The 25,907-nt window shown below is 34.9% G+C and overlaps 1 protein-coding gene across 3 annotated transcripts in view; it reads right to left on the bottom strand.

Moving 5' to 3' along the window:
- Positions 1-25,907, bottom strand: part of dapk2b (death-associated protein kinase 2b) — a 52,512-nt gene that overhangs the window by 3,855 nt on the left and 22,750 nt on the right. The window contains exons 3-11 of one of the 3 annotated variants that reach the window (XM_051099323.1): positions 25,092-25,313; positions 15,229-15,367; positions 9,845-9,974; positions 9,626-9,674; positions 9,503-9,529; positions 7,488-7,640; positions 6,320-6,365; positions 2,640-2,729; positions 113-184 (exon numbers count right to left, since the gene is read on the bottom strand). In XM_051099323.1, coding sequence (XP_050955280.1) covers positions 113-184; positions 2,640-2,729; positions 6,320-6,365; positions 7,488-7,640; positions 9,503-9,529; positions 9,626-9,674; positions 9,845-9,974; positions 15,229-15,367; positions 25,092-25,313 — 928 coding nt within the window. Of the gene's footprint in view, positions 1-112; positions 185-2,639; positions 2,730-2,767; positions 5,533-6,319; positions 6,366-7,487; positions 7,641-9,502; positions 9,530-9,625; positions 9,675-9,844; positions 9,975-15,228; positions 15,368-25,091; positions 25,314-25,907 lie in introns of those variants that run through there. The other 2 variants (XM_051099324.1, XM_051099322.1) reach the window with 2 other exon arrangements.

Genomic DNA, 25,907 nt, shown 5'->3' with positions numbered 1-25,907 from the left:
GGTTATATTGTTTGACAGTTTTGCCTGGAGACTGCTGGATGTACTACAGCCAGATGGTTATCTTTCTTGGAAGTGTTTAATGGAGTATAATTGAGCAGGGTCCATGAAATACCTGTGTTTTGGGGTGACCTTTCTTCATCATGCGTGTCAAGTGATTGCAGAGGGCCACGATTCTAAAAGAAAGCTATTGGAGAGCAGGGAGAAAATTAAATGTCAGAACTTTTATTCAGTAAGTGTGCATTAAATTGAACAAAATTGACAATAAGGACATTTATAATGTTACAAAAATTTCTATTTCAAATAAAGGACGTTCTTTTGAACTTTGTCAATCAAAGAATCATGAAAAATGTCATGGTTTTTACAAAAACATCATTGATAAAAGGAAATGTTTCTTGAGCAGCAAATCAGCATATTAGAATGATTTCTAAAGAATCATGTGACACTAAAGAATGGCGTGATGATGCTGAAAATTCAGCTTTGCATCACACAAATAAATTACATTTTAAAATATTCTGAAATAGAAAACAGTTTTTTTAAATTGTAATATTTTACAATGTTATTTTTTATTTGTATTTTTTCTAAAAACACCAAAAGTGAATTAAATTATCATTTAAATACAGTGTCAATGCAAAGACGTGAACAGATGCAAATTCGTGCCGGGCGAGAGGAATGAAGCGAATTGGGTGACATGATTGGCGCGAACATGCGATATTGCGTTTTCCACACAACTTGAAAAATTGAGCTGAAAATTTGCATGAAGTGTTGTCGTGCAAGCCAATCACCGAAGAATTGAAATGCCCAGTTTGACACATCCAGTTGTATCAGAAAATGGAGGAAAGCATTACACAAAAAATCTAGAGCGATAATGAAATAAGAATATTCGCTTCATGTTTGGTGTGCACACAGCATTACAGACCCTGAAATGGTTTTCAATTGTTAATAATGACCCTAAAATGCCACATTATTTCAACCCTATCATAGTAAGTCTGAAATGCCTATGCTTGTAATTTTAACAATTAATTGCACCTTACACCATATCAACACCAGACATGAGTAGCACGACAAAAGACAATAGAACCCATTTTAACCCAGCAGGCACACACCGTCAAAAGACGCTGATATTTGGTTAAATTACGCTGACCAAAAATTCAATGTTAATTCAACGTCTAATGTCAATGGTAATTTGATGTCCAATACAGACAGCTGACATTGATATTTGTTATTTCTAGGTTGTGTAACCAAAATCCAACTTTTTTTTGTGCCTTTTTTGTATAAGAAAGATCAGATATGACAGGAAGCGAAGTAGGAGAGAGAGAGGGGGGCAGGATCAGGAAAGGTCCTCGAGTCGGGATTCGAACACGGGACACCCGTAGCACAAAGGCGCTGTATGTTGGCGCGCTGCCCACAAGGCTATTGGCGCTGACGCCAAAATCCAACTTTAAGTCAACATCAAATTGATGTTAAATAATGACGTCAACCCCATTTTCATTCTCAACCAAAATGGGGTCCAACATCAATCTGACATTATATTGACGTCCTGTGCTTGCTGGGTAATCATTGATGTAGTCTACACTGGATGCGGCGATGTCAGCATATTTATAACATACTGACACAGTGTTCAAATGACTTGCAACAGTCGTTTTGTCTGTTGTAGACAGCTTTTGCAGCATGGCACATCACATCAACTGTCGCATCCAGGTTTAAACATGGTGTTATACATAAAATCACACATTAAGTTCACAAATAACATCTGTCAACCTTGTTACATTCAGTATTATTAGCACTTAACCCTACAGGGTTGAAGAGCAATGGTAAAATGGCTAAAAAAAGCCTTACACACCGCATCTACACCAGACGCGAGTGGCATGACATGACAAAATACTATAGAATCAACCCGATCTCACAACAATTTGTACATATTGGACAAGGCGGCTAATTTGTATGAATTTATACGACCTCACATGTACAAATGAATGATTTCTGAAAAATCATACATATTTTACGAGGTGGGAAATTAATACAAACTTATTGGTACGAATGCAAACGATTTGTGAAAATCGCACATTTTACGAGGTGGCAAATTTGTAAGAATTTGTACGAAGGACCACATCTAATCCCCTCCCCCCAACTTAACTGTCACAGAAATCGTACAAAATCGTCGAAATAGCCACCTCTTAAAATACATACGAATTGGACCCATTTTAATGAGTGATGCTGAGTACGCTGGATGCTTTGCGACACGTCACGACAAATCCCCAACAATAAACTGATGCCTTGTTCCATTTATGACGTACTGACACAAAGTTCAAATGATTTGCAATGGTCGCTCTGTTATGTCCAGTATAAAGAGCCTCAAGCTGCAATGCAATGTGACAACTGTCACATCCGGTGCAGGCATGGCGTTTGCTAGAAAATATCATTGCATCAGGCCACATTTAGAGTCAGTATTCTTGTTCTTTGTGTCCAAGAACAATACTGTATGAGAAACCTTAAAAAGGTCACTGTTGCACTATGTCCCAACAGGGTTGAACAAAAAGTGCAGGGAAACAAATTCAAATTATCTGTAAAAATTAATTGGGGAAACACATAGCACCATTTTCATAACCATAGCATTTTGATGGCAAAACGATAAGTCTTACCTGCCATCTCCTCCGGGCATATTGTCTCCTGAAGTTCTCAATGTTCACCACAGATTGTCGTCGCACCAGGGCTTGTCTGGGGTTTACGGGCTAAAGGAAAAACAATCACATTGTCATAACCATGCAGTATAAATCTTTGGATTTCCCCAGTTTATCAACTACCAGGTGAAAAATCTCAAGTCTGATAATAAACCACATAATTTGAGGTATCATTCATGTCTGTATCACAAACACCGTTTACACAAGTTCACCATTTAGAGTCCTAGACCTGTTATGTGCAATAGTGAAAGTGATGCCTCAACACATAATTGCACGAGTTCCAAGAAACACACACCCTGAGGGACTGAGTACATTTAATCTCCCTCTGTCCCACAATGCACCATAGCCAGCTGCAGGGCTAATAATCAGTGTGAGGTATGTGCTGTAATCATCATTCCAGTGCTTTATTCAGTATGGAAAGAAATAACATCACAGTTCATGTCAAACAGCATGCTGGCATGACATGCTGGAGAAAACATCCAAGTGCTGAAGTTCACAAATCAATACACATATCACAAATATGACTTTTTTGAAAGAAATTAAAGTATAAAGTAACGGGAATATACAATAAATTACATGTGCAAGAAAGAAAAGTCAGTTTAAATATAAAATTAAAACTGGCAATGAGCATGTAGTGCTTTAAACAGATACATTCACAAATAAATTAGAGAGTTGTCACAACTGCTTATAAGAAAGAATGAAAAATAAAGAAAGTTACAATTTATGGCCAAATTTATATTTATGTCATCTGTAAACAAAAGAAAAACAACACAAATAAAGAAAGTTACAATTTATAGCCAATATCATATTTATAGCATCTGTAAACAAAAGAAAAACAACCCATGCATAAAGATGGAATGAAATCATAAAAGCTGACATCATTTCAACTTTTCACTATTACCGGTAAAAAAAAAGAATGTTTTATAGATGTTTGGTCTGTATTTGACCTTAAATTAAAGAAATCTTAAATAACACTGACAAGAACAACCATATTGCTAAATATTGTGAATTCAAAAGTATGCTGTTGAATGCCATATGTGCATAACCTAATTATTTTATGATGTCAAATACATACAAAACAACTTTAAACTCTTTAATAATCTGATTTCGAGGTACTATAGTAAATTTAAATCCAAACATGTCTCAAAAGTATCCCAAACTAATGTTTTGTTGAGATAATGATCTTTAAATATTTCTGTCATGACAGCATGGTAATATACATGGCAGTGTTTATTTGTTTGGTCTTGGCGAAATAGAACAAGTACCGAGACTTGCTACTGCCAATACATCCACAGACGTAAAAAATACTGCTGCTACACATTTAACATTTATGAAAAAGCCCCATGATTAACATACACTAAATCAGTGGTTCGCAACTCTTTTTTTCTAACAAGCTGATGGTCTAAATCAGGTGTGGTAAATGAGGGAGGCATACAAAATGTGCAGAGCAGTGGGCCTTGAGGGCTGGAGTTGAGAACCACTGCACTAAATCAATCAATAGCAGATCTCTACAGGTGGAGCTGGGGAGGTGGAGGGTTTCTGAAGCACTGCAACTGCTACAGCATTGGTCTCAAACTCAATTCCTGGAGGTCCACAGCTCTTCACAATTTAGCTCCAACCCTAATCAAACACACCTGATCCAGCTAATCAAGATCTTCAGGATTAGTAGAAACTTCCAAGCATGTGTGAGTTGGAACTAAATTCTGCAGAGCTACAATTCCCTCAAGGAATTGAGTTTGAGACCTCTGTGCTACAGCAGGCCCTAGCCGAGTATCTGAATGTTGAGCTGCAAGCTGATTGGCTGCTGATGTGAAAAGAACCAATCAGCTACACCATATGAATGATGATGTCACTGTATCAGATTGGGTTAGAACCTATCAGCCTGTGCCATTTAAAGTTTCATGACAGAACTTTGCAGTCGTTTTGGGATATAAACCTTATTAGCTTGGCTCATAAATATTAAAAAGTTGACAGTGTTTGTTGCATTATTCTGATTTGCTGGTTGCTACTCTTAAAACATAAAAGCGCATGGGCAAGCTCCGGAATTTCTTAAAGTGGGCAAGTTATGCACAGACCTTTGCTAACGCTTTTAAGATATTGCCCAATTCATAAATTTCTTTTTCAGTAGTTGCTAATCCATCAGCTATGCCTCTAACTACACATCTTGCAATTCTCCTAATCCCAATGTATTACAACTGCAATCAAATCTCCACTAGCTAGATTCAGAGATGTCTGGCTTCACTTGAGAACATAATTCACCACCACATGCCCTGCTCAGCAGCTCCTTCAGGGCCTCGTTCAACTCGTTGTTCAGAACTGAGATGGATCCCAACCCCGTTTTCCCAGCCTCTCCATTAAGTGACCCCATAACCTCTTGAAACCATCTGAGTTCTGCATTCAGCTCCTGTCTGAGGGAGCTCAGGTGGGCTTCTCTAGTCAGGTAGCGACTGTCCATGTTGGCTAAGTTGGCGTCTGTTGTCCTCAAGTCCTCCTGGAGGCCTTTCCTCAACGCCTCCGCTTTGCGAAACTCATAGCGCACCCGCGAGAGCTCCTGCCGAATGCTTTCGCTTTCCTCTTTATACCAAGCTTCTTTCTCAGTGTAGATGGAAAGAAGAGCCTCAACGTCGTCCTGAAGGGATTCTCGCTTCTGAGACACATTTTCCAGACCCATTTCTACCAACGAGATGTCCTCCAGAACACTGGCGAAACGCTCAAAGTTAACATAGGTGTTATTGGGTAGCATGCTGGAGTGGGATTGAATGGTGTACTCTTTCAGGCGTTTGGTCTTCAGCTGCTGAGATTCCACTTTTGTTTGCGACTCAGTGGCGCTGTTGTCCTCCGGACATTCGTGGGTCTTCGCATAGAGAAATTAGGAGGAAGAACGAGTAAGAAGCTAGTTCGCATTTTCACCAGGATGACAAAGCACTCAACTCACGCACAGGTAAGCAGCAGATCCAGGAAGGAGGAGTTAATGTTGGTCTTGAGATGTTAGGATGAGGAGAACGGCATGGTACACACCAGATTCAGTCGTTGATTAGAAGAATTCATCAACATGCGATTGCTTCCATGATGAAGTCTTGCATGCATACGTGCATCTAGTAGTTGGCCAACAAGGTAACACCAGGATTTTGTGTTTGGATTTGAGATAGTTTACCTAAAAAATTCTCTAAGCATCATTTACTCACCCTTGTGTCATTTCAAATATTTTCAGGGATGTTTCAACTGTTTTTTACCATGAGATGAAAGTTAACAGGGTCAACATTGGACCCCATTGTTTGGACAAAAATAAAACACTGAGATACTTAAAATACCTTTATCTGTGTTACACAGAAAAAAGAAATAAAGTCATACAGGTTTGAAATGACATGAGGGTGAGTAAATTATGACTTTTGAGTGAACTTTGCCTTTAATTGCACAATTCATATAGAGGGAGGCATTGCATGTTTACAGCATGTTTTCCTGCCATATGTGTTTAAAACCCGTGTGTAAAACCCGAGGTCAGTTCATTCTGTACACAACAGCAGAGTAAAGTTCAACACTCCTGCATGTTATAATGGCAGTAAGAAGCAAAAAAAAAAAAAAACATACAAGTCTACATAAACATGCTGTTCAAATTTTTCTGACTTAATTCAAGTGGTTACCTTAATCCAGGGGTGGTTGAGTGCATCTTGTATCTTAAGCCTCTTTCTGCAAAGAAAACAAACACAAAGCAAGCTGAAGGTAAATACAAAAGCACAACTTCAAAACAGAAAAAAGTAAAGAAAACAGAAAAGCAAAGAAACATGAATTAAAAACTTCATTTGGACCTGGGAATTTGTAGTATGAAAATAAAACATAACATTACAAAGTGTATAAATCACTTGTTTTTCTAAAGAAACATTGTGCAACAGCAGATAAAGTTACAGTGGGAGTCTGCATCTTTCTTGCCTCCCCCGAGCCCACTGAGTTTTAACAGACCCCCTAAAGCGTTCGGTGAGTTTGGTGGGGGGTAACTGAGAATGAATGGGGAAAATCACACTTCCATTTCGATATGACTGGATATGATTGTTTATGATGGACTGCGATTGGTTCATGCGGTAAATCCTGCCTCTTGTCCTCATGCAAGTTCTGCGTTCGCAAATCAATCAGAATGAACGATATAATGCCGTTAATAAGAAGACTAATTTAAAAAGTAAGCAAACAACTCGCACACTTAGATATAACCGCTGTTACGTCAAAATAAAGCTTAAAATGACATGAAAACATGATCCGTGGGAGTTTTTAGTGAGTAATCACCTTGGTGAAATTTAAAGTAAATCTCAGTGTCTGTGACTAATATTTACAGAGCTTTAATGACTGATGATCCGAAAAATTAAAAAATAGTTAAACGTTAACTATGAAAAAGAATAGCTGAGTGTAAGTTCACAAATAAAATATATTTCCTTTTCTGATAGTGTAAGCAATGTTGATTTAACCAAGAAAATGCAACTGGGGCATGAATTTACACCGCTGATTTGAACATACAGCAAGTCTACTCATGTCTTAATAAACAGAGATCTGTGAGACGTCATCATAGAACATGACAGATACAGAAATAGCCTGAGACGTCATTTAACATATTAAACTTGACAGCAATCAAAACTGCATGCTCATACCTGCCCAAGAGTGTAAATTAAAAAGACTTTTTCAAAGGCCACTGATGTCAGATTTCATTAATCCTACTTGGCCTATTGAAATGCATGCTAACGCATTGTGCTTATAAGAAAACTACATAAAAATGGGATTTCCTGCAGTAAAACAATAAGCCTGAACCCTGATTTGGCCTCTCACCTCGTATCTTTCACCAGCAGCTGTCTGATAAAGCTTTTGGCAAGTTCGCTGGTGCTCCCGAAGAACTCCTCATCAAATTCAAAGTTCACTGCTGAGATGTTTGCAAGAGTTTCCTGCTTTGAGTCGCCCAGGAATGGCGATGCCCCACTTAATCTGAAACAGAAAGACAAATTCTTGACCTGTGTAGAAGCACATTTGGAAATTCCTGTTAATTAATTCCTGAAACTGATCTGACAATGGAATCTAAACACGTGCTCCCATACTTCACGCAGCTGTTAAGTGCCATAATTACGTTCATAATGGCGCTGGGTGTAACAGTATTGTCTGGCAGCCCAAGGCTCAATCTGTCATTCATTATTCACTTTAGTGATTTATCGCTATTTGTTTACTATTACAATATATGAGCATGTGAACTGTTAATTCTGTATTTATTTAATTTTTGTCATTCATACACTACAGGTCAAAAGTTTATGAGATTTTTTATGTTTTTTTTTTTAAAAAGTCTCTCCTGCTCACCAAGCCTGCATTTATTTGCTCCAAAGTACAGCAAAAACAGTAACATTCTGAAATATATTTACTAAAATAACCATTTTGTATTTGAATGTATTTTAAAATGTAATTTATTCCTGTGATTTCAACGCTGAATTTTTAGCATCATGATTTTTAGCATCATGATCCTTCAGAAATCATTCTAATATTCTGATTTGCTGCTTAAAAAAACTTTTATTATTATTATTATGTTAAAAACAGCTGAGTAGAATTTTTCAGGTTTCTTTTATGAATAGAAAGCTTAGAGGAACAGCATTTATTTGAAATAAAAATCTTTTGTAACATTATAAATGTCTTTATCATCACTTTTGATCAATTTAAAGCATTGTTGCTAAATAAAAGTATTATTTCTATCATTTCTCCATGTCTCTATAGTGTATAATGTTACAAAAGCTTATTATTTAAGATAAATTTCTTTAACAGCAAATCAGCATATTAAATTGATTTCTGAAGGTTCATGTGACACTGAAGACTGGAGTTATGATGCTGAAAATTTAGCTTTGATCACAGGAATAAATTACATTTTAAAATATATTCAAACAGAAAGCGTTTTTTATCAAATAAATGCAGGCTTGGTGAACAGAAAAGAATTCTTAAAAAACATTAAAAATCATACTGTTTAAAAACTTTTAACTGGTAATGTATCTATTAATTTATCTGCCCAATACTTATTTATTTATAATAACACTACTTTATTTAATAACACTTAGATTTTGTTGGAAAGACATTAATATTTTTTATTCAGCAAGGACATATTAAATATAACAAAAGTGATAGCAAAAACTTTTACATTGTTAAAAATATTTCTATTTTTAAATAAATGCTTTTTAATATTTGATTACATTTTAAAATATATTTAAATAAAAAAAAAATGTTATTTAAAATTCAAATTACAAATAATTATACATATAATAATTATAAATTACTGTATTTATGTATTACTGTACATTAATGCAGCCTTGGTGAGCAAAATAAATTTCAAAAACAAATCTCACCAAAAATGTAATGAATATTTATAATTAGACATCATTTATTCAATTGTTCAAAAAATTTAGGTGATCTATATTTCAAATAATTAAGTTAAGTGAGAAAATCATCTAAATTCTACAAAATTATTGCCAGATTTATTGATCGAAACAAAAACGCCTTACAAACTGAGTATACTGGGTGCGATCAGATATTCACCTCATCAATAAAAGTCATGTTCCACCCATTGTGGACGTGAACATTACTAGTACTAATAAATGAGTCCTGATCATGTTCACATTGGCAGTGGGTGTAGCATTATTATTACATACTTTGTGCACAACCTATTACGAGAACCACTCATTCATTATTTACACTTCATCAATACATATGTTCAGCATGTGACCTGTGTACGGAACTTCATGGAATCAGTCATGTCTATGAATGTCTGAATGTCTTGTCAGAGAACAAGGAATCCACATTCCTCCATTCATACTCACAGGATGTATGTGATGACTCCGACGCTCCTGGAGGAAACAAAGGGGCGGAAGAGAGCACATGGTTAAGCCATAGCCACGTACTGTATGTGAAGTACAAAGCGTGATGTGCTTAAGAGTTCTCACCACATGTCCGCCTCTAATCCCAGCTGCTCATAGTTGACTATCTCTGGAGCTGAAAATAAACCAGGTTAGAGGCATCAGCTACATTTCATTCAAAACAACAATGTAGGATGTCCAAAAATGGAAGAGAATTCCTGCAGCATCTGACACGTCGGTGACTCTCCGGTAATATGAAAATGAATCACTTACTTTGCTGTTTACATCATGGACTTCTGAACTTACCAACAAATTCTGGAGTCCCAAAAATGTTTTTAAAGTCCGCTCCGTCCTTGATCCTATGCGCCAAACCGAAGTCGATAAGTTTGATCCGTGGCAGTAGGGCATTGTTATCCAGCAGCATGATATTTTCAGGCTGAAAACCAAATAAATTAATAATTAAAACCACAGTTACCCAAACTATGTTTAAAAATTAAAATGTTATCAATTTACAGCCTAATTTCATTTGACATTATGGGCGTCACTGTATGACGCCACTGAACCGTTCATTCATTAATCACAAATCTTGTTTACTCCTGTATTTGATTACCTTTATTATTTCAAATGATTATGTGAGCATTTGAAATTTTAATTTCATATTTATTTACTTGTACAGTATCTCACAAAAGTGATTACACCCCTTACATTTCAGCTATCATTTTAGTATATCTTCTCAAGGGACAATACTGTAGAAATGAAACTTGGATATATTTTAAAGTACTCAATGTGCAGCTTGTATAGCAGTGTATATTTACTGTCCCCTGAAAATAACTCAACATACAGCCAGTATTGTCAAAAAAGCTGGCGGCAAAACTGAGTACACCCTAAGTGACAACAGCACTATGTAATTTAACCATGCAAAGCCACATGTCCTATTCATCACGTTCATGTTTTTGTCTGCTTGACAGGACCATACAAAGTTCTCCTGTATCCTGTATTAGAGCTGTTAAAATTGGTGCTTTGAGTACAATTCTCTCATACTGACCACTGGATGTTCAACAAGGCACCTCATGGCAAAGGACTGTCTGAAGATTTGAGAATTAGAATTGTTGCTCTCCACAAAGATGGTCTAGGCTATAAGAGGTTCAGTAGCAACCTGAAACTGAGTTACAGTACTGTGGCCAGGGTCATACAGAGGTTTTCCAAGACGGGTTCCATTCAGAATTGGTCTCAACGAAGTTGAGTGCCCGTTCTGTGCGTCAGGTGCAGAACCTGGCTTCAAAAAACAGATGAATGAGTGCTGCCATTGCTTTAGAGGTTGCAGAAGTAGAAGGTCAGCTTGTCAGTGCTCAGAGCATATGTTGCACACTGCAACTCATCTCATCTGAGAAGAAAGCCTCTTCTGAAGCTGGCTTACAAGAAAGCTTGCAAACAGCTTGCTGAAGACAACCTGTCCAAGAGCATGAATTACTGGAACCATGTCCTATGGTCTGATGAGATAAACTTGTTTGGCTCAGATGGTGTCCAGCATGTGTGGTGATCCTCTGGTAGGGAGTACCAAGAAAATTGTGTCTCTCCTACAGTCAAGCATGGTGGTGGTAGCATCATGGTCTGGGGCTGCATAAGTGCTGCTGGTACTGGGGAGCTGTGGTTCATTAAGGGAAACATGGATTCCATTATGTACTGTACATTTCTGAAGCAGAACATGATGCCTTCCCTTCAGAAACTGGGCCAAACGGCAGTTTTCTAACATGATAATGACCCCAAACACACCACCAAGATGACAATTGCCTTGCTGAGGAAGATGCAGGTGAAGGTGATCTGACCTGAACCCTATTGAGCATCTATGGGGCATCCTCAAGCGGAAGGTGGAGAAGCACCAAGTGTCTAACATCCAGCAGCTCCATTATAGAGGATTTGAAGAGGATCCCAGCAACAACCTGAGCAGCTCTGATGAATTCCATGCGCAGAATGATTAAGGCAGTGCTAGATACCAATGGTGCTAACACAAAATATTGACACTTTGGACACAGTTTTGACAGGTTCACTTAGAGTGTACTCACTTTTGTTGCCAGCTATTTTGATAATAATGGCTGTATGTTGAGTTATTTTTAGGGGACAGTAAATATACACTGCTATACAAGCTGCACATTGACTACTCTAAAATATATCCAAGTTTCATTTCTATAGTATTGTCCCTTGAGAAGATATACTAAAATGACTGCTGAAATGTGACGGGTATACTCACTTTTGTGAGATACTGAGATCTGATTTAGAATTCTCAATTATTTGCATAAAATTTAATTTCATTTAATTCCATATCATTAAACGGGAGGAAAATGTAATTGATTGAAATGTGAAAAAGTGAAACTGAAAACACATTATAGCCTCGCAAACCTTTTTGTATTGTTCATGACAATGTAAATAGCAATGGAGATGTTTTCTATTTTCAAGTCCATCTCTGTAAATGCTACTTGTCACATGTGCGTCTGGCTAATCAACGTTAACCTCCACCTCAGCAGTTTGCATGCTGATGAAGTGGCTGAAGGTTTCATGTAATTCTGAGGGATGCTGCGTGGGACTCAACACCTGTTATGTTCCCATATTAATGCCTCTACGTACCCAAGAGGTGAAAAGAGGCATCCAGCTGACTTTAAGTGCGGAGGAGGACGCACACTATGTTCCCACAGGAATTGTGCCATATCTAGGTATTACAAGTACAGATTTGCCTCCTAGTCAATGTGAAAAGAAAGGCTAGCCTAATAATGGCTAATAAGGCTAACAATGTAAAAAAAGAAAACTAATAACAAATGGAGAAAAATATATTAGCATAATATTAGATTCAGATTCAGATTCATAATTTATTTATTATTAGCTGATTATTCACTGGCTATTTTTGAAATTGCTGAATTTAGCTGTTAGCTAAATTAGCTACTTTTTTAGATACAGTTCATTTGTGAGCAAGGTATGGTGCGATTTGTCAAAATAAGAAACGTACTTCTTGAGTTTGAGGTTTTGAGTGTTACTCTAAGCTGGGATAATATCTAGTGACCTAATGACTGGTTACTTAAATTCTGCAATGATTTAAATACTTTTGTGAGCATGGAACAAAATATCATGTTTACAAATTCTCCAAAACTGTTCACCAAGCTTACGATTAAATTTCATATTTGAAATCACCAGTGAAATCTGACAAGAACTGCCTCATAAATATTGTTTCTTATGCTCCAATAGCGTTTTTGTTTGTTGAATTTCTGTCACTGATAAATTCATTTACTCATAAAAACTGTGGTATTAAATGCTAGTACGAATATCTATATGATGTAATAGAAGAACAATGTACACATATGAACTGCATTTGGCAAATATTTAAATTTCCCTGAAATATGACTGGGTATTTAAAAATATAAATGAATAAGTAATATCTGGCGGTTCGAACTGACACACAAAGTGAGTCGTGCACAGGGCTGGAGAGAAAGTAAGGCTTTGTTCATCACTAGTTTCGTGATTTCTATGTTAACAACACAAGCCTCGAATCGAGGCTTCATCTAGTACACCCTTTAAAAGGGGTCATCGGATGCCCATTTTCCACAAGTTGATATGATTCTTTAGGGTCTTAATGAGAAGTCTATAATATACTTTGATTAAAAATTCTCAATGTTTGTGTAAAATAACACCCTTTTTACTTGCCAAAATCAGCTCTGCAAAAATCATCTCATTCTGGTTGAGGCTTCTTTAAATGCAAATGAGCTCTGCTCGCCCCGCCCCTCTCTTCTCTCTGTGGAGTGACGAGCCTGTTTACTTTAGCCCAGATTTAGCCGCGTTTAGACGCTAAACTTGCTAATTAGCACATTATTAGGAAAGGCAATCGCTAAGATTCATAAAAAACCCTTTTTCTCACTTCTGCTGTAAGTGAAGCTGGATCACGCATGATTTGGGGGAACATAGACGGATATATGTAGATCGGGAGGCGCATTCTCTTCACAAACAAACGTAATCCACTGCATCTTCAGCGGCTCAGATGTTGGGACTAAAGGAGGACCATTACATTCATTATTACATCCTGCAACACAACACCTCAATCACTCCATTCTTTTCTAACTTACATCCCTGCTCCGGCATCAAAACATGGAGGTCGGACTGTTACAACTGATCTGAGGTAAGACGTTCATGTCAATCAACTATCATGGGAGCGGCCTCTGTGGGTGTGACGCAACAACGACAGGCATCTGACAATGGCTCGATTTGAAAAAGGGGGTATTATTTTTACAGATTAATTAAAAACCACTGCATGGATTTTTATCATTACAGGGTAGATTTGTACATACACTGCCAACACACATTAATGTTCAAACAACACGTAAAAGTGAACAATTCTTTCATGAGCATAGACCAACATATTTTGTTTACATATCAGTTAGCATATGTTGTTTTGAACATGTGAGTGAGTTATGCTAAGCTGAGCTAATATCCAGTGTCCTAATTAGTGGCTACTTCTTAATTAGCTTAATTTTAATTTTAGCTGTTTGCTAAATTACCTTTTTTTATGAACAAATATTCTGTAAATGGAATGTCATGTTTTGTTAACATGTTTGTTAACATAACTTTTTCATAAGCATAGAACGAAATGTTTTGTTCATATAGCAGTTAACATATGTTGTTTTGAGCAGGATTGGGAGTTACGCTACGCTGATATCCAGTAACTTAATTAGTCAATGGCTATTTCCTAAATCTTTGTTAAATTAGCTATTTTTATAAATGTTCTTTGGAGTAAGTGAAATATGAAGGTAATATCTTTGAGTGAGAGTCTTTGGGAGAAAAGCCACAGCAAGATAAAAATTCATTGAGATAAACTTATTAATTTCAATGAACAGCTGTTTTTGTTTACATAGCAGTTAGCATATATACATTCGCACCAAACATTAGTGTTTGTGTAAACAGGCCTTTATGCTAAGCTAAAATCTGGTGATACTGTAATTAGTCACTGGCTACATCCTGACTGATTTTATTAACAATTATTTCAGCGTGTTACGTTTTGTTTACATAGCAGTTAGCATGTGTTGACTGGAGTAAGACAGGGAGTTAGCTAAAGTAATGTCTTTTGAGTGTCTCCGGCTGGCCTTAAGTAGAGCTCAAGTGTGCGCTGGCGACTATAGAGACGCAGCACTTTGAAAAACAGGATGGAGATTATCGCAGAGAACAGCGTGGGTGACATGTCTCATCATGTGCCGCTGATAACCTTGTGTTAGAATGTCTGGATCCGGGCCAGCCGGGACGAGGAACGCATGTGAATGGGGTGCAAACACACGTACGATCTCAGCGCATGATGGGACGGTGTTCGAGCTGTCATTAGCAGAGGAAGCTGTTTATGAGCTGAAAAGAGTGAAAGGAAGGAATTTCCAGACGGTTGACAGAAACGGGTTCATGTATGCATTCCCAAGAACCAGTACAATGGCACGTCTTAGAAAAGTGAATAGCTATTTTGTCATGCAAAGTTTCAGGTGTTGCCATGCAACAGACCCGATTGTTCTTCAGAAAAGGCCAATTCACCTCTGCTTGAGGAAGAGCTATACTGTTGCCATGGCAACCGTTATAGCTGTTTCTCGCCTCCACAAGCAAGCCATTTATAGGGAGCTATATGACTGACTCCGGATCTCTCAGACAAGCGCAGACAAAAACTTGTTGTGTACCTTTAGGTCAAAATGTGCAATTTTCTTGGAGTGCAGGTACTGAACTCCGTTGAGGATCTGCTTGATGAATTCTGTGGCTTCCTCTTCACTCAGCGACTCCTTCTGAGCCAGGAAGTCGAAGAGCTCGCCTCCTGAAACACTGAAAAAATGACATTTCGTTTGGTTAGTTCCAAGTGGTTTACCTGTCTAACACACAAACCCTCAGACATGTTGAAAGATGCACTCCAGTAAACATAAGAAGCTGACTTGTTGCTGTGCCAGTAATAATAATCTGAGGTCATAATAAAAGCATTACATTCCTTTAATTTTTTTTTTTTTTTGCTTGAAAAATAAAACAAACTTATCTATTTCAATTTTATCTAATATTTATTTATTTATCCTGGTGACATTTTCACTTTAAAAAAATCCATGTTGTATTGTATTTAATTGTTTATTTCTAATAAAGATGACAAAAAAATTAAAAGCATAAAAATAACTTAAATATTTTAGTTTGAAAAACATTTATTTCTTCGTTTATTTATCAGTGTAATATTTATATTATATAACAGTATGTATATAATATAAATTTTATGAATTTTTATTGATGCTTAATATTTTTCCCCTGTGATATTTTGACTTTTTTATAATTAGATATTGTTTGTATAGTGCAGTTAAATTATGTAAATTTTCTAATAAAGGTGATCAAAAAAGGCATAATGTCAGTTATAGCAATTTAAGGTCATAGTAAAACATTACATTTCTTTCTTTCTTTCTTTCTTTCTTTCCTTTTCTTTTTGTTTTGATAAATAAATGAATTCTTAGCTATTTAGTATTTTTCTGATTAATATTTACTTTAATATTAATATTTATTTATAATTAATTTTTATTTATCTGATAAATTCATGTAGCTGCATATTTATTTATTTATTTATGTATTTCCTGGTGACATTTTCACTTTTTTTATTGGATATTGTATTGTATTAAAACATGTATATTTCTAATAAAGATGAGAAAAAAAAAATATTATTAATTAAAATTTATTTATTATTTATTTATTTATTTCCTGGTGACATTTTTACTTTTCTATAATTGGACATTGTATTGTATTAAATTATTCACATTTCTAATAAAGATGAGAAAAAAATTCAAAGCATAAAAAATAGCTAAAAAATATTTAAAAATATTCAAAGCATAAAAAATAGCTTAAAATATTTTGGTTTGAAAAACATTCATTCATTCATTCATTCATTCATTCACAGTCAGTCATTCATTCAGTCATTCCTGCTGATATTTTCACTTTTTTTTTTAATTGGATATTGTATTGTATTAAATTATTCATATTTCTAATAAAGACGAGAAAAAAATTCAAAGCATAAAAAATAGCTTAATATATATTTTTTAATTAATTAATTTATTTATTTATTTGTGTAATATTTATATTATATAATATTATGTATATAATATGCATTTAATTCATGTTTATTTATGTAGATATTTATTGTCTTTAATTTTTGTAATTATTAATTTAACTATCTATCAATCCATCTGTCAGGGTTTGGACTTTGGACTTTGTGTCCTTGTTTTACCTCCAGCCTTAGTTCCTGTTTCCTTTTATGGTCATGTTTCCTGTTCTTGTCTAGTTAATTTGATCACACGTGTGTTTGTATATTCCTTCCTTTGTAATATATTTAAGCCCAGTGTTTCCAGTGTCCTGTGGTCGGCGTTATATGTCTTCCTGTTCTCTTTTGTGGTTTTGCCTCCCTTGTATTCACTTTTGGTTTTGGTTTTGTTTTATTAAAAGTATATTATTTTGTCAAGTTTAATCCTTTGTCTCCTCGTCCCTCTCTCCTCCACCCAAACTCAACCATGACACCATTTTTTTTTCTTTCTTTTTTTTTTTTTTTTTTTTACAAATAATTGTATGTTGTATTGTCTATTGTAATTTAATTATGTGCATGATGTATATTTCTAATAAACATGATTTAACACATTGCTTACATGATTTAACATGCTGTTAACATGTTTTAGCATGATTAGCTTGTTGCTTGTATTTTTTTAGGCTGATTACAGTATCGTTAGCATGATTAGCATGTTGTTAGGATAATCAGCAAATTACTAGAATGTTGTTAGCATGATTAGCAAGTTACTAGCATGTTTCTAGCCTGATTAGCATGTTGATAGCATGTTTCGCGCATGATTAGCATGTTACTAGCATGTTTCGCGCATGATTAGCATGTTACTAGCATGTTTCTAACATGGCTAACATGTTACTAGCTTGTTGTTAACATGTTTCTAGCATGATTAGCATATTACTAGCATGTTGTTAACATGATTGGCACGTTGGTAGCATGATTAGCATGTTTCTAGCATGTTGCTAGCATGTTTAACGTTTCTAACATGGTCAGCATGTTGCTAGCACGATTAGCATTATATTAGCATGTTGTTAGCATGTTTCTAGCATGGTTAGCATGCTGCTAGCATGTATAGCAAGTTACTAGCATGTTGCTAGCACGATTTGCATTATATTAGCATGTTGTTAGCATGTTTCTAACATAGTCTGCTACTGCTAGCATGTATAGCAAATTACTAGCATGTTGCTAGCATGATTAACATGTTACTAGAATGTTGTTAACATGTTTCTAGTATGATTAGCATGTAACTAGCATGTTGCTAGCATGTTGGTAGCATGATTAGCATGTTGTTAGCATGTTTCTAACATGATTACCATGTTACTAGCATGTTACTAACATGATTAACAAGTGACTAGCATGTTGCTAACATGATTAACATGTTAGCATGTTTCTAACATGATTATCATGTTACTAGCATGTTAACATGTTTCTAGTATGATTAGCATGTAACTAGCACGTTGCTAGCATGATTACCAAGTTACTAGCATGTTGGTAGCATGATTAGCATGTTGTTAGCATGTTTCTAACATGATTAGCGTGTTACTAGCATGTTGCTAGCATGTCACTACCATGTTGCTAACACAATTAGCATGTTACTAGCATTTTGTTAGCATGTTTTCTGACATGATTAGCATGTTGTTAGCATGTTTCTAACATGATTACCATGTTGCTAGCATGATTAGCAAGTTACTTGCATGTTGTTAGCATGCTTCCAGTATGATTAGCATGTAACTAGCATGTTGATAGCATTATTACCAAGTTACTAGCATGTTGCTAGCATGATTAACATATTGTTAGCATGTTTCTAACATGATTAGCATGCTACTAGCATTTTGCTAACACAAATAGCATGTTACTAACATGCTTCTAACATGATTAGCATGTTGCTAACACGATTAGCATGTTACTAGCATGTTTCTAACATGATTTAGATAGCTAGATAGATTAGAAATATTCGAAATATTAGCGTGGAAGCTTAAACGAGTCTAAATGGATTAGAAATAGTACGAAGGGAAGCTTGATTGAGCCTCAAGGCACTCTGGGAGTTTAGATTTGAATTTTGTCAGTTGGAGTTTGAAGAGTGTTGCTCATTTGAACATTCCGTCAATGTAAGTCTATGGGATTTTTGGTGGTTTTGATAGTCTGGTTTATGAAAGCTGTAAGCCGGATCAGTTAGAAAAGATACAGCACACCGAGTCAGACCAGTCTGAAGGTCTGGGCCCAATTTTGGTGGTTCTAGCTTGAAAGATCTAGGAGGAGACAGATACCGAAATTTGGCTCAGAAGAAGAAGAATAATAACATTCTTAAATAGAAGATCAGTAAGTTGGCTTTCTCAAGCCAACTTAATAAAGTTGAGAAAATAATCATAATCCGACAATCATCGTTAAAATCTATAAATCCTTTAGTCGAACCAAAAAAATTCTTTGGTTTTAAAACTGCACTCAGTATATCTCACATACAGAGATGTTCATCTCAGTAAAATGAGGCTTGTGAACTTCCTCTGTGACATTAACCACAGCACCACTAAAAACAGCTTAGTACAGCTCTTTTTATCATTAACATCACAACACTTTATCGTAGCTCTGCAGAAATCTTTTTCCCATACACACACACTATTTCAGTACAGCCGCATATCAGCTCAGCTGAACAAGTACACTATGTCTCTTTTTGTAGCCCAAGTATTTGATCCAGAAAGATAATTTAAAATGCAGAGCAGCTGACAGTCACAGCCAGTCCATTCAGTCACAGCTCAGATTGGATTCAGGCCACAATTAGTCCTAATTGAGCTTCTACGCTCCTGTGAACACATTACAGGCAGTGTAAACCTGAGCCGGGCCTCCCAGCAACTCTACAGCACTGGCATTTACTACAGCTTCCCCTACACATTCAGAGAATAACAAACACAGATCTCCAGACCACAGATACAAATAACTATAAAGTTTATACTTTTAAAATTGTTAGTGTGGTAGCTTAAACTGCTCCCATTCCATAGCACAAGGGTTTGTAAGTAATATTAACCATAAAAGTATGAAAATCCAATGGAAGTAATATGCCATCTTGGCACCTTTGGCATAGTATTTACAATGTACAATGATTTGGGACGCACTAATCCTAATACCACATACTATTTAGGATGGAGAATATGTGAACTACGATGCAGCCAAGTTTTTTGCCCACTAATGCACCTGACCCAATGAATCAGATGTTTGTTATTTTTATCGGTAGTTGAAGAAGCTGTTATATATCAGTACTAGATGGTATGCATTCTTTCGAGAAAGTTTTAAGAGACTGAGGAAGAGAACTACTGGTTCGAACAGCAGTGAGTAAGAGCTCTTGGACGAGGGCGGCAGACATTAGTCAACAAAAGAGCAATGTCATTTGAGGACTGCCTTTTGAAATAAAGCAGCAGCTCGCATTGATTTGAAGGTGAAGTCTGTTTGGTATAGTTTTAATGGATTTCCTATTGCATTTATGCAAATGGCCTTCAAGTTCAGCTAATATTTTGATGGATTTTTCATTTACGGTACATTAAGAAGTCTTAAAGGTGCAGTGACAAAAATAACATTTTCTAGTTTCAAAGGTCAGAGATATGGAAGGTTGTTTTCATCACTGAATAAAAAACAAAAAAGGTAACTGTTTTTGAAACTTTTTATCTGACAATTCAGATTTTTTTTACTCAGAACCTATACATCTATATCTGCAGGATATAAGCACACAAATACAAGAAAAAAGTCAGAATTGCAAGATGTAAACTCACAATTGCCAAAAAAATAAATAAATAAATAAAAAATCAGAATTGCAAGTTTTAATCTGGCTGACTTTTTTAACTTCAGAACTTCACAGACTTTATAATTCGCAAATGTGAATTTATATCTCTACATCTGCATGATATAAACTCATAATTGCAAGGAAAAAAAAATGCAATTCTAACTTTATTTCTGGCAGTTACGAGTTCGCAATTACGGCTTTAGAACTTGCAATTGCAAGTTTATATAAATTCTGAGTTTATATCTCTTAATTCTATGTTTATATATTTCTCAGATATATATTTGTTTAAAATCTACATATATTTCTCAGAAATGCAAGAAATAAGTCAGAATTGGGAGACAAACTCAGAACTGTAAGAAAATTGTAAGAAAACTGCAATTTTAAGAGCTGACATTTTCTTCAGGATTGGACTTTATAATTCGCAGATGCGAACTTATGTCTCTATATCTGCAGGACATAAACTTGAAGTTGTGAAAAACAGAATTGCGCAATATAAACTCATCATTTCTGGCAATTGCGAGTTTATATCTCACATTTCTGACTTTTTTCTCAGAAGAAGTTGATATAACCTCGCAATTGCAAGTTATAAAGTCAGCTATATATAAACTCAGATATTTATGAAAATGACAGAATTGTGAGCTGACCTTTTTCTTTGGAAGTGGAATTTATAACTCGCAATTGCAAATTTATATTTCTATATCTGCAGGATATAAACATGCAGTTGTGGGAAAAAAATAGTCAGAATTGTGAGATATAAACACTCTTATAATATAAGACATATATTGCAATAATGACTTTATTTCTAGCAATTGCGAGTTTATATAAACTCATAATTGCAAGAAAAAAATTGTAATTCTAACTTTATTTCTGGCAGCTGTGAGTTCATATTTCGCAATTATGGCTTTATAACTCAGAACTGCAAGTTTATATCTCGTAATTCTGTTTATATATTTTTAAGATATATATATTTCTTTAAATCTACATATATTTCTCAGAATTGCAAGAAAAAAGTCAAAACCTCGCAATTTATAACTCTCAATTCCAAATTGATATCTCTTTATCTGCAGGACATAAACTCGCAATTGCAAGTTGTAAAGTCAGAATTGTAAGACATAAACTCGCAATTTTAAGTAAATGCTAGAATTGTGAGCTGACATTTTCTTTGAAACTGGACTTTATAACTCACTGTTGCAAATTATATCTCTATATCTGCAGGATATAAACTTGCAGTTGCAAGAAAAAGTCAGAATTGCACAATATAAACTCATTTTCTGTCAATTGCAAGTTTATATCTCACATTTCTGACCTTTTTTTTTCAGAAATGCGTGATATAAACTCACAATTGCAAGTTATAAAGTCAGAATTGTGAGATATAAACTCAGAACTGTAAAATGAGAATTGTGAAGCTGATTTTTTGTGAAGCTCAAATTATAACTCGCAATTGCAAACTTACATCTCTATATCTGCAGGATATAAACTTGAAGTTGTGAGAAATAGTCAAAATTGTGCAACATAAACTCATCATTTCTGGCAATTGCGAGTTTATATCTGACATTTCTGACTTTTTTCTCAAAAGAAGTTGATATAAATTCGTAATTGCAATTTATAAAGTCAGAATTGTGAGATATAAACTCAGAATTGTAAGAAAATGACAGAATTGTGAGCTGACTTTTTTCTTTAGACATGGAAATTATAACTCGCAATTGCGAACTTATATTTCTATATCTGCAGGATATAAGCATGCAATTGTGGGAAAAAAATTGTCAGAATTGTGAGATACAAACTCTCTTATAATATAAGATATATATTGTAGGGCTGACTTCTAATAGTCGAGGATTCGACGATTCGATTCGTAGACGTCTGATTCGACTATGAACCTCATAGTCGAATAGTAGGAAAGTGTTATGTAACCAATGAGAAGCAGCACACTACAGGCCTGGAGATTTCACAGCATCCCCTCCACTTCCACGCCATCAGAGAGGATTTTTTCAAAGGCGGGTTTCATTGCCAATAAATCAAGGAGCGCCCTTTTCCCGACCAACGTGAACAAGCTGGTTTTCCTTGCACACAACTTCAGAAGAATCAGACAACCACAGGTGCAGTAGCCTAGAACACGTTTCATATGTGAAGAAGTTATTTTTTTTTCTTTTTCATTTGGGACAATGTGAACTTAAGCTGAAGGCTGCGCGCGAAGCACAGCAACGAAGACATCCTTTCCTTTTTCTTTTTTTCTTTTTTTTGCTGCATTTGCACTTTCTGAAGCCCATTCGATTATGACTTATATTAGGCCTATATTTATTTTCGTTGTTGTGTAATTGTTTTTATTTATTCAGGCAGGTTTATTGTATTTTGAAAAATGTTTATGACATTTTGAATTTGGACTAGTGCCAAGCTGTTGCGCTAAGTTTAATTTTATTTATTTATTTTATCCCGATTCCCGAGTGTGAACTGTGGCCTATGTTTATTTTCGTTGTTGTGGTATTGTTTTTATTTATTCAGACAGGTTTATTGTATTTTGAAAAATGTTTATGACTTTTTTTTGGACTAGTGCCAGGCTGTTGCGCTAAGTTTAATTTTATTTATTTATTTTATCCCGATTCCCGAGTGTGAACTGTGGCCTATGTTTATTTTCGTTGTTGTGTATTTGTTTTTATTTATTCAGACAGGTTTATTGTATTTTGAAAAATGTTTATGACATTTTGGACTAGTGCCAGGCTGTTGCGCTAAGTTTAATTTTATTTATTTATTTTATCCCGATTCCCGAGTGTGAACTGTGAATTAAAAGCCAAGAAATAGGTTCATAAGTGAGAGATAAAGGCATGTTTTGGCACGTTGTTGTTTTTGAAGAAATTTGTTCCTATTTTAACTTTTCTGATGTTTGATATATGTGTGATATGTTTTGTTCATTTGGCTTTAAATGAATAAAAGGTATTTGTTACACACCATGTTTTTCTTTTAGTTTTTTTTAACTCTTTTGTTTGAAATGGAAAAAATCTAGCTGCTATCTAAAAAAAAAAAAAAAAAAAAAAAAAGGTTCGACTATCAGTCGACTACGGCAAAATCGAACGAATCAGATTCGACTATGAAAATCCTTAGTCGAAAACAGCCCTAATATATTGCAATTCTGACTTTATTTTTGGCAATTGCGAGTTTATATCTTACAATTCTGTTTATATATTTCTTGTATATAGATTTATAGATATATTTTTCAAAACTGCAATAAAGTCAGAACTGCAAGATATAAACTCAGAATTGCAAGAAATCTTGCAATTATGGCTTTATAACTCACAATTGTGAGTTTCTATCTTATAATTTTGAGTAAAAAAAGTCAAAATTCTGTTTATATATAAAAAATAATGATTATACCTCACAATTGTACTGTTGTTTCAATATTTCTCAGATATAAATTTCTTTATATCTAGATATATTTCTCAGAATTGTGAGAAAAAAGTCAGAATTGCAAGATATAAACACATTTGCAAGAAAAAAAAATAATTGAATTACAATTCTGACTTTATTTCTGGCAATTGCGAGTTTATATCTAGCAATTTTGACATTGTAACTCATAATTGAAAGTTTATTTTTTGCAAGTTTGAGTAAAAAAGTCAAAATTCTGAGTTTATATCCCACAGTTCTGTTTATTTATTTCTTGGATATAGATTTCTTTATATCTAGAAATATTTCTCATAACTGCAAGAAAAAAGTCTGAAATGCAAGATATAAACACAACTTTGAAAAAAAAAAAACAGAATTGCAATTCTAACCTTATTTCTGGCAATCATGAGTTTACATATCACAATTATGGCTTCATAACTAGCAACTGCAATTTTGACATTATAGCTCAAAATTGCAAGTTGCAATTTTGAGTAAAAACATCAAAATTCTGAGTGAAAAAACTGCAAGATATAAACTCACGATTGCAAAAAAAAAAAAACCTTTGAGTTTAAAAAAACTGAGTTTATGTTTTAAAATTATATGTCTATATATTTCACAGATTTCTTTATATCTAGATATATTTCTCAGAATTGCGAGAAAAAAAAAGTCAGAATTGCAAGACATAAACTTAGAATTAACTTTATGTTATGGCTTTATAACCTGCAATTGCAAGTTTATATTGCAATTTTGATTTTTGCTGAGTTTATATCTCAAATTTCTATGTTTAGATATGCTTATATATATACACAAGTTTATATCTCGCAATTATAGCTTTATAACTCACAACTGCAAGTTTCTATCTTGTTATTCTGACATTATATCTCATAATTGCAAGTTTATGTCAAAATTCTCACAATTTTCTTTTTCTTTCTTTTTTTTCTTTTTTACATGTTTCTTTATATCTAGATGTATTTCTCAGAATTGTGAGAAAAAAGTCAGAATTGCTTCTGACTTAAGATTCCTGTTTTTATTTTGCAATTATGGCTTTATACAATTGTGAATTTCTATCTTACAATTTTGACATTATAACTCATAATTGCAAGTTTATATGTAGCAATTTTGAGTAAAACAAGCTTCCACAGAGATAAAATGGAAGTTGTCATGTAAAAACTAAATTAAATGAAACTTTTTTTGACATAAAGCCTTGAATTTGGCTTAGAGAAGCAGATTTCAGGTTCAGGATATGGCCCCTATAGAGTGAGGACAGCTGTGCGAGTGGGTAATTGTAGCTCTTCACAAACGGCATGGGAGGACGTGTTCTCACTCACAGCTCCAGGATGAGCACCACGTCAGTGCGATTCTCGTAAACGTCGTGCAGCGTGATGATGTTGGGATGCTGGAGATCCTGTAGGATGTCCACTTCTCGCTCGATCTCCTCTCGTCGAACGCCTCTCCGGCTCGCCCGATTCAGCCGCTTCTTTATGAACTTTGCAGCATATTCCACACCCGTACTCTTCTCTATACAGCGCTTCACGATAGCAAACTGCCCACTGAGTAAAAGAGAGAGAGAGACAGAGAAAACATTTAGTTCTTCTGTCTAATAAGCCAGATGATGAATGATTTGAGTAATCACATTTAACATTCATCTCCCCGGGATACAGTTAATAACACAATAGTACAAAAAGCTGCCACATTGTATTTGTCAGTGTTGCAGGATTAAAACATTCCAGGGGATTAAAACATTTCCTAGTTTCCTCAAACAAATTTGGTTGAGAAAATAATCAACTTCACAAGGATATAACAAAGCGTATATTCGGAACAATGTATAAACCATTTATTTATATAAAGTGACCACACTAGTGGATTTTGTTTTAGTAGAAGGCAGTGCTCTCTTTTTTTATTCCCTTGAACTCACTGTGTCCTCATTTAGATCTTTATACAATCTTTATAAAAAAAATAAATAAAAATGTACTACATTTGTCACTAATGTTTTAGTTTTGGTTTAGCGTTTGGGTATATCTGAGTCAAATCAAAGGAAAAAAGTTGTTATCTGATCTGTAAGTGAGTTAACCACACTGTTTGGTTAAACTGAAATGCGCACCTTTGTGTTTGCAACTGCTAATAAATTTGTGTTGATTATCCAT

Source organism: Labeo rohita, chromosome 25 (genome assembly GCF_022985175.1).
Source record: "Labeo rohita strain BAU-BD-2019 chromosome 25, IGBB_LRoh.1.0, whole genome shotgun sequence".
NCBI lineage: Eukaryota > Metazoa > Chordata > Actinopteri > Cypriniformes > Cyprinidae > Labeo > Labeo rohita.
This window is presented reverse-complemented; position numbering and strand designations above follow the sequence as displayed.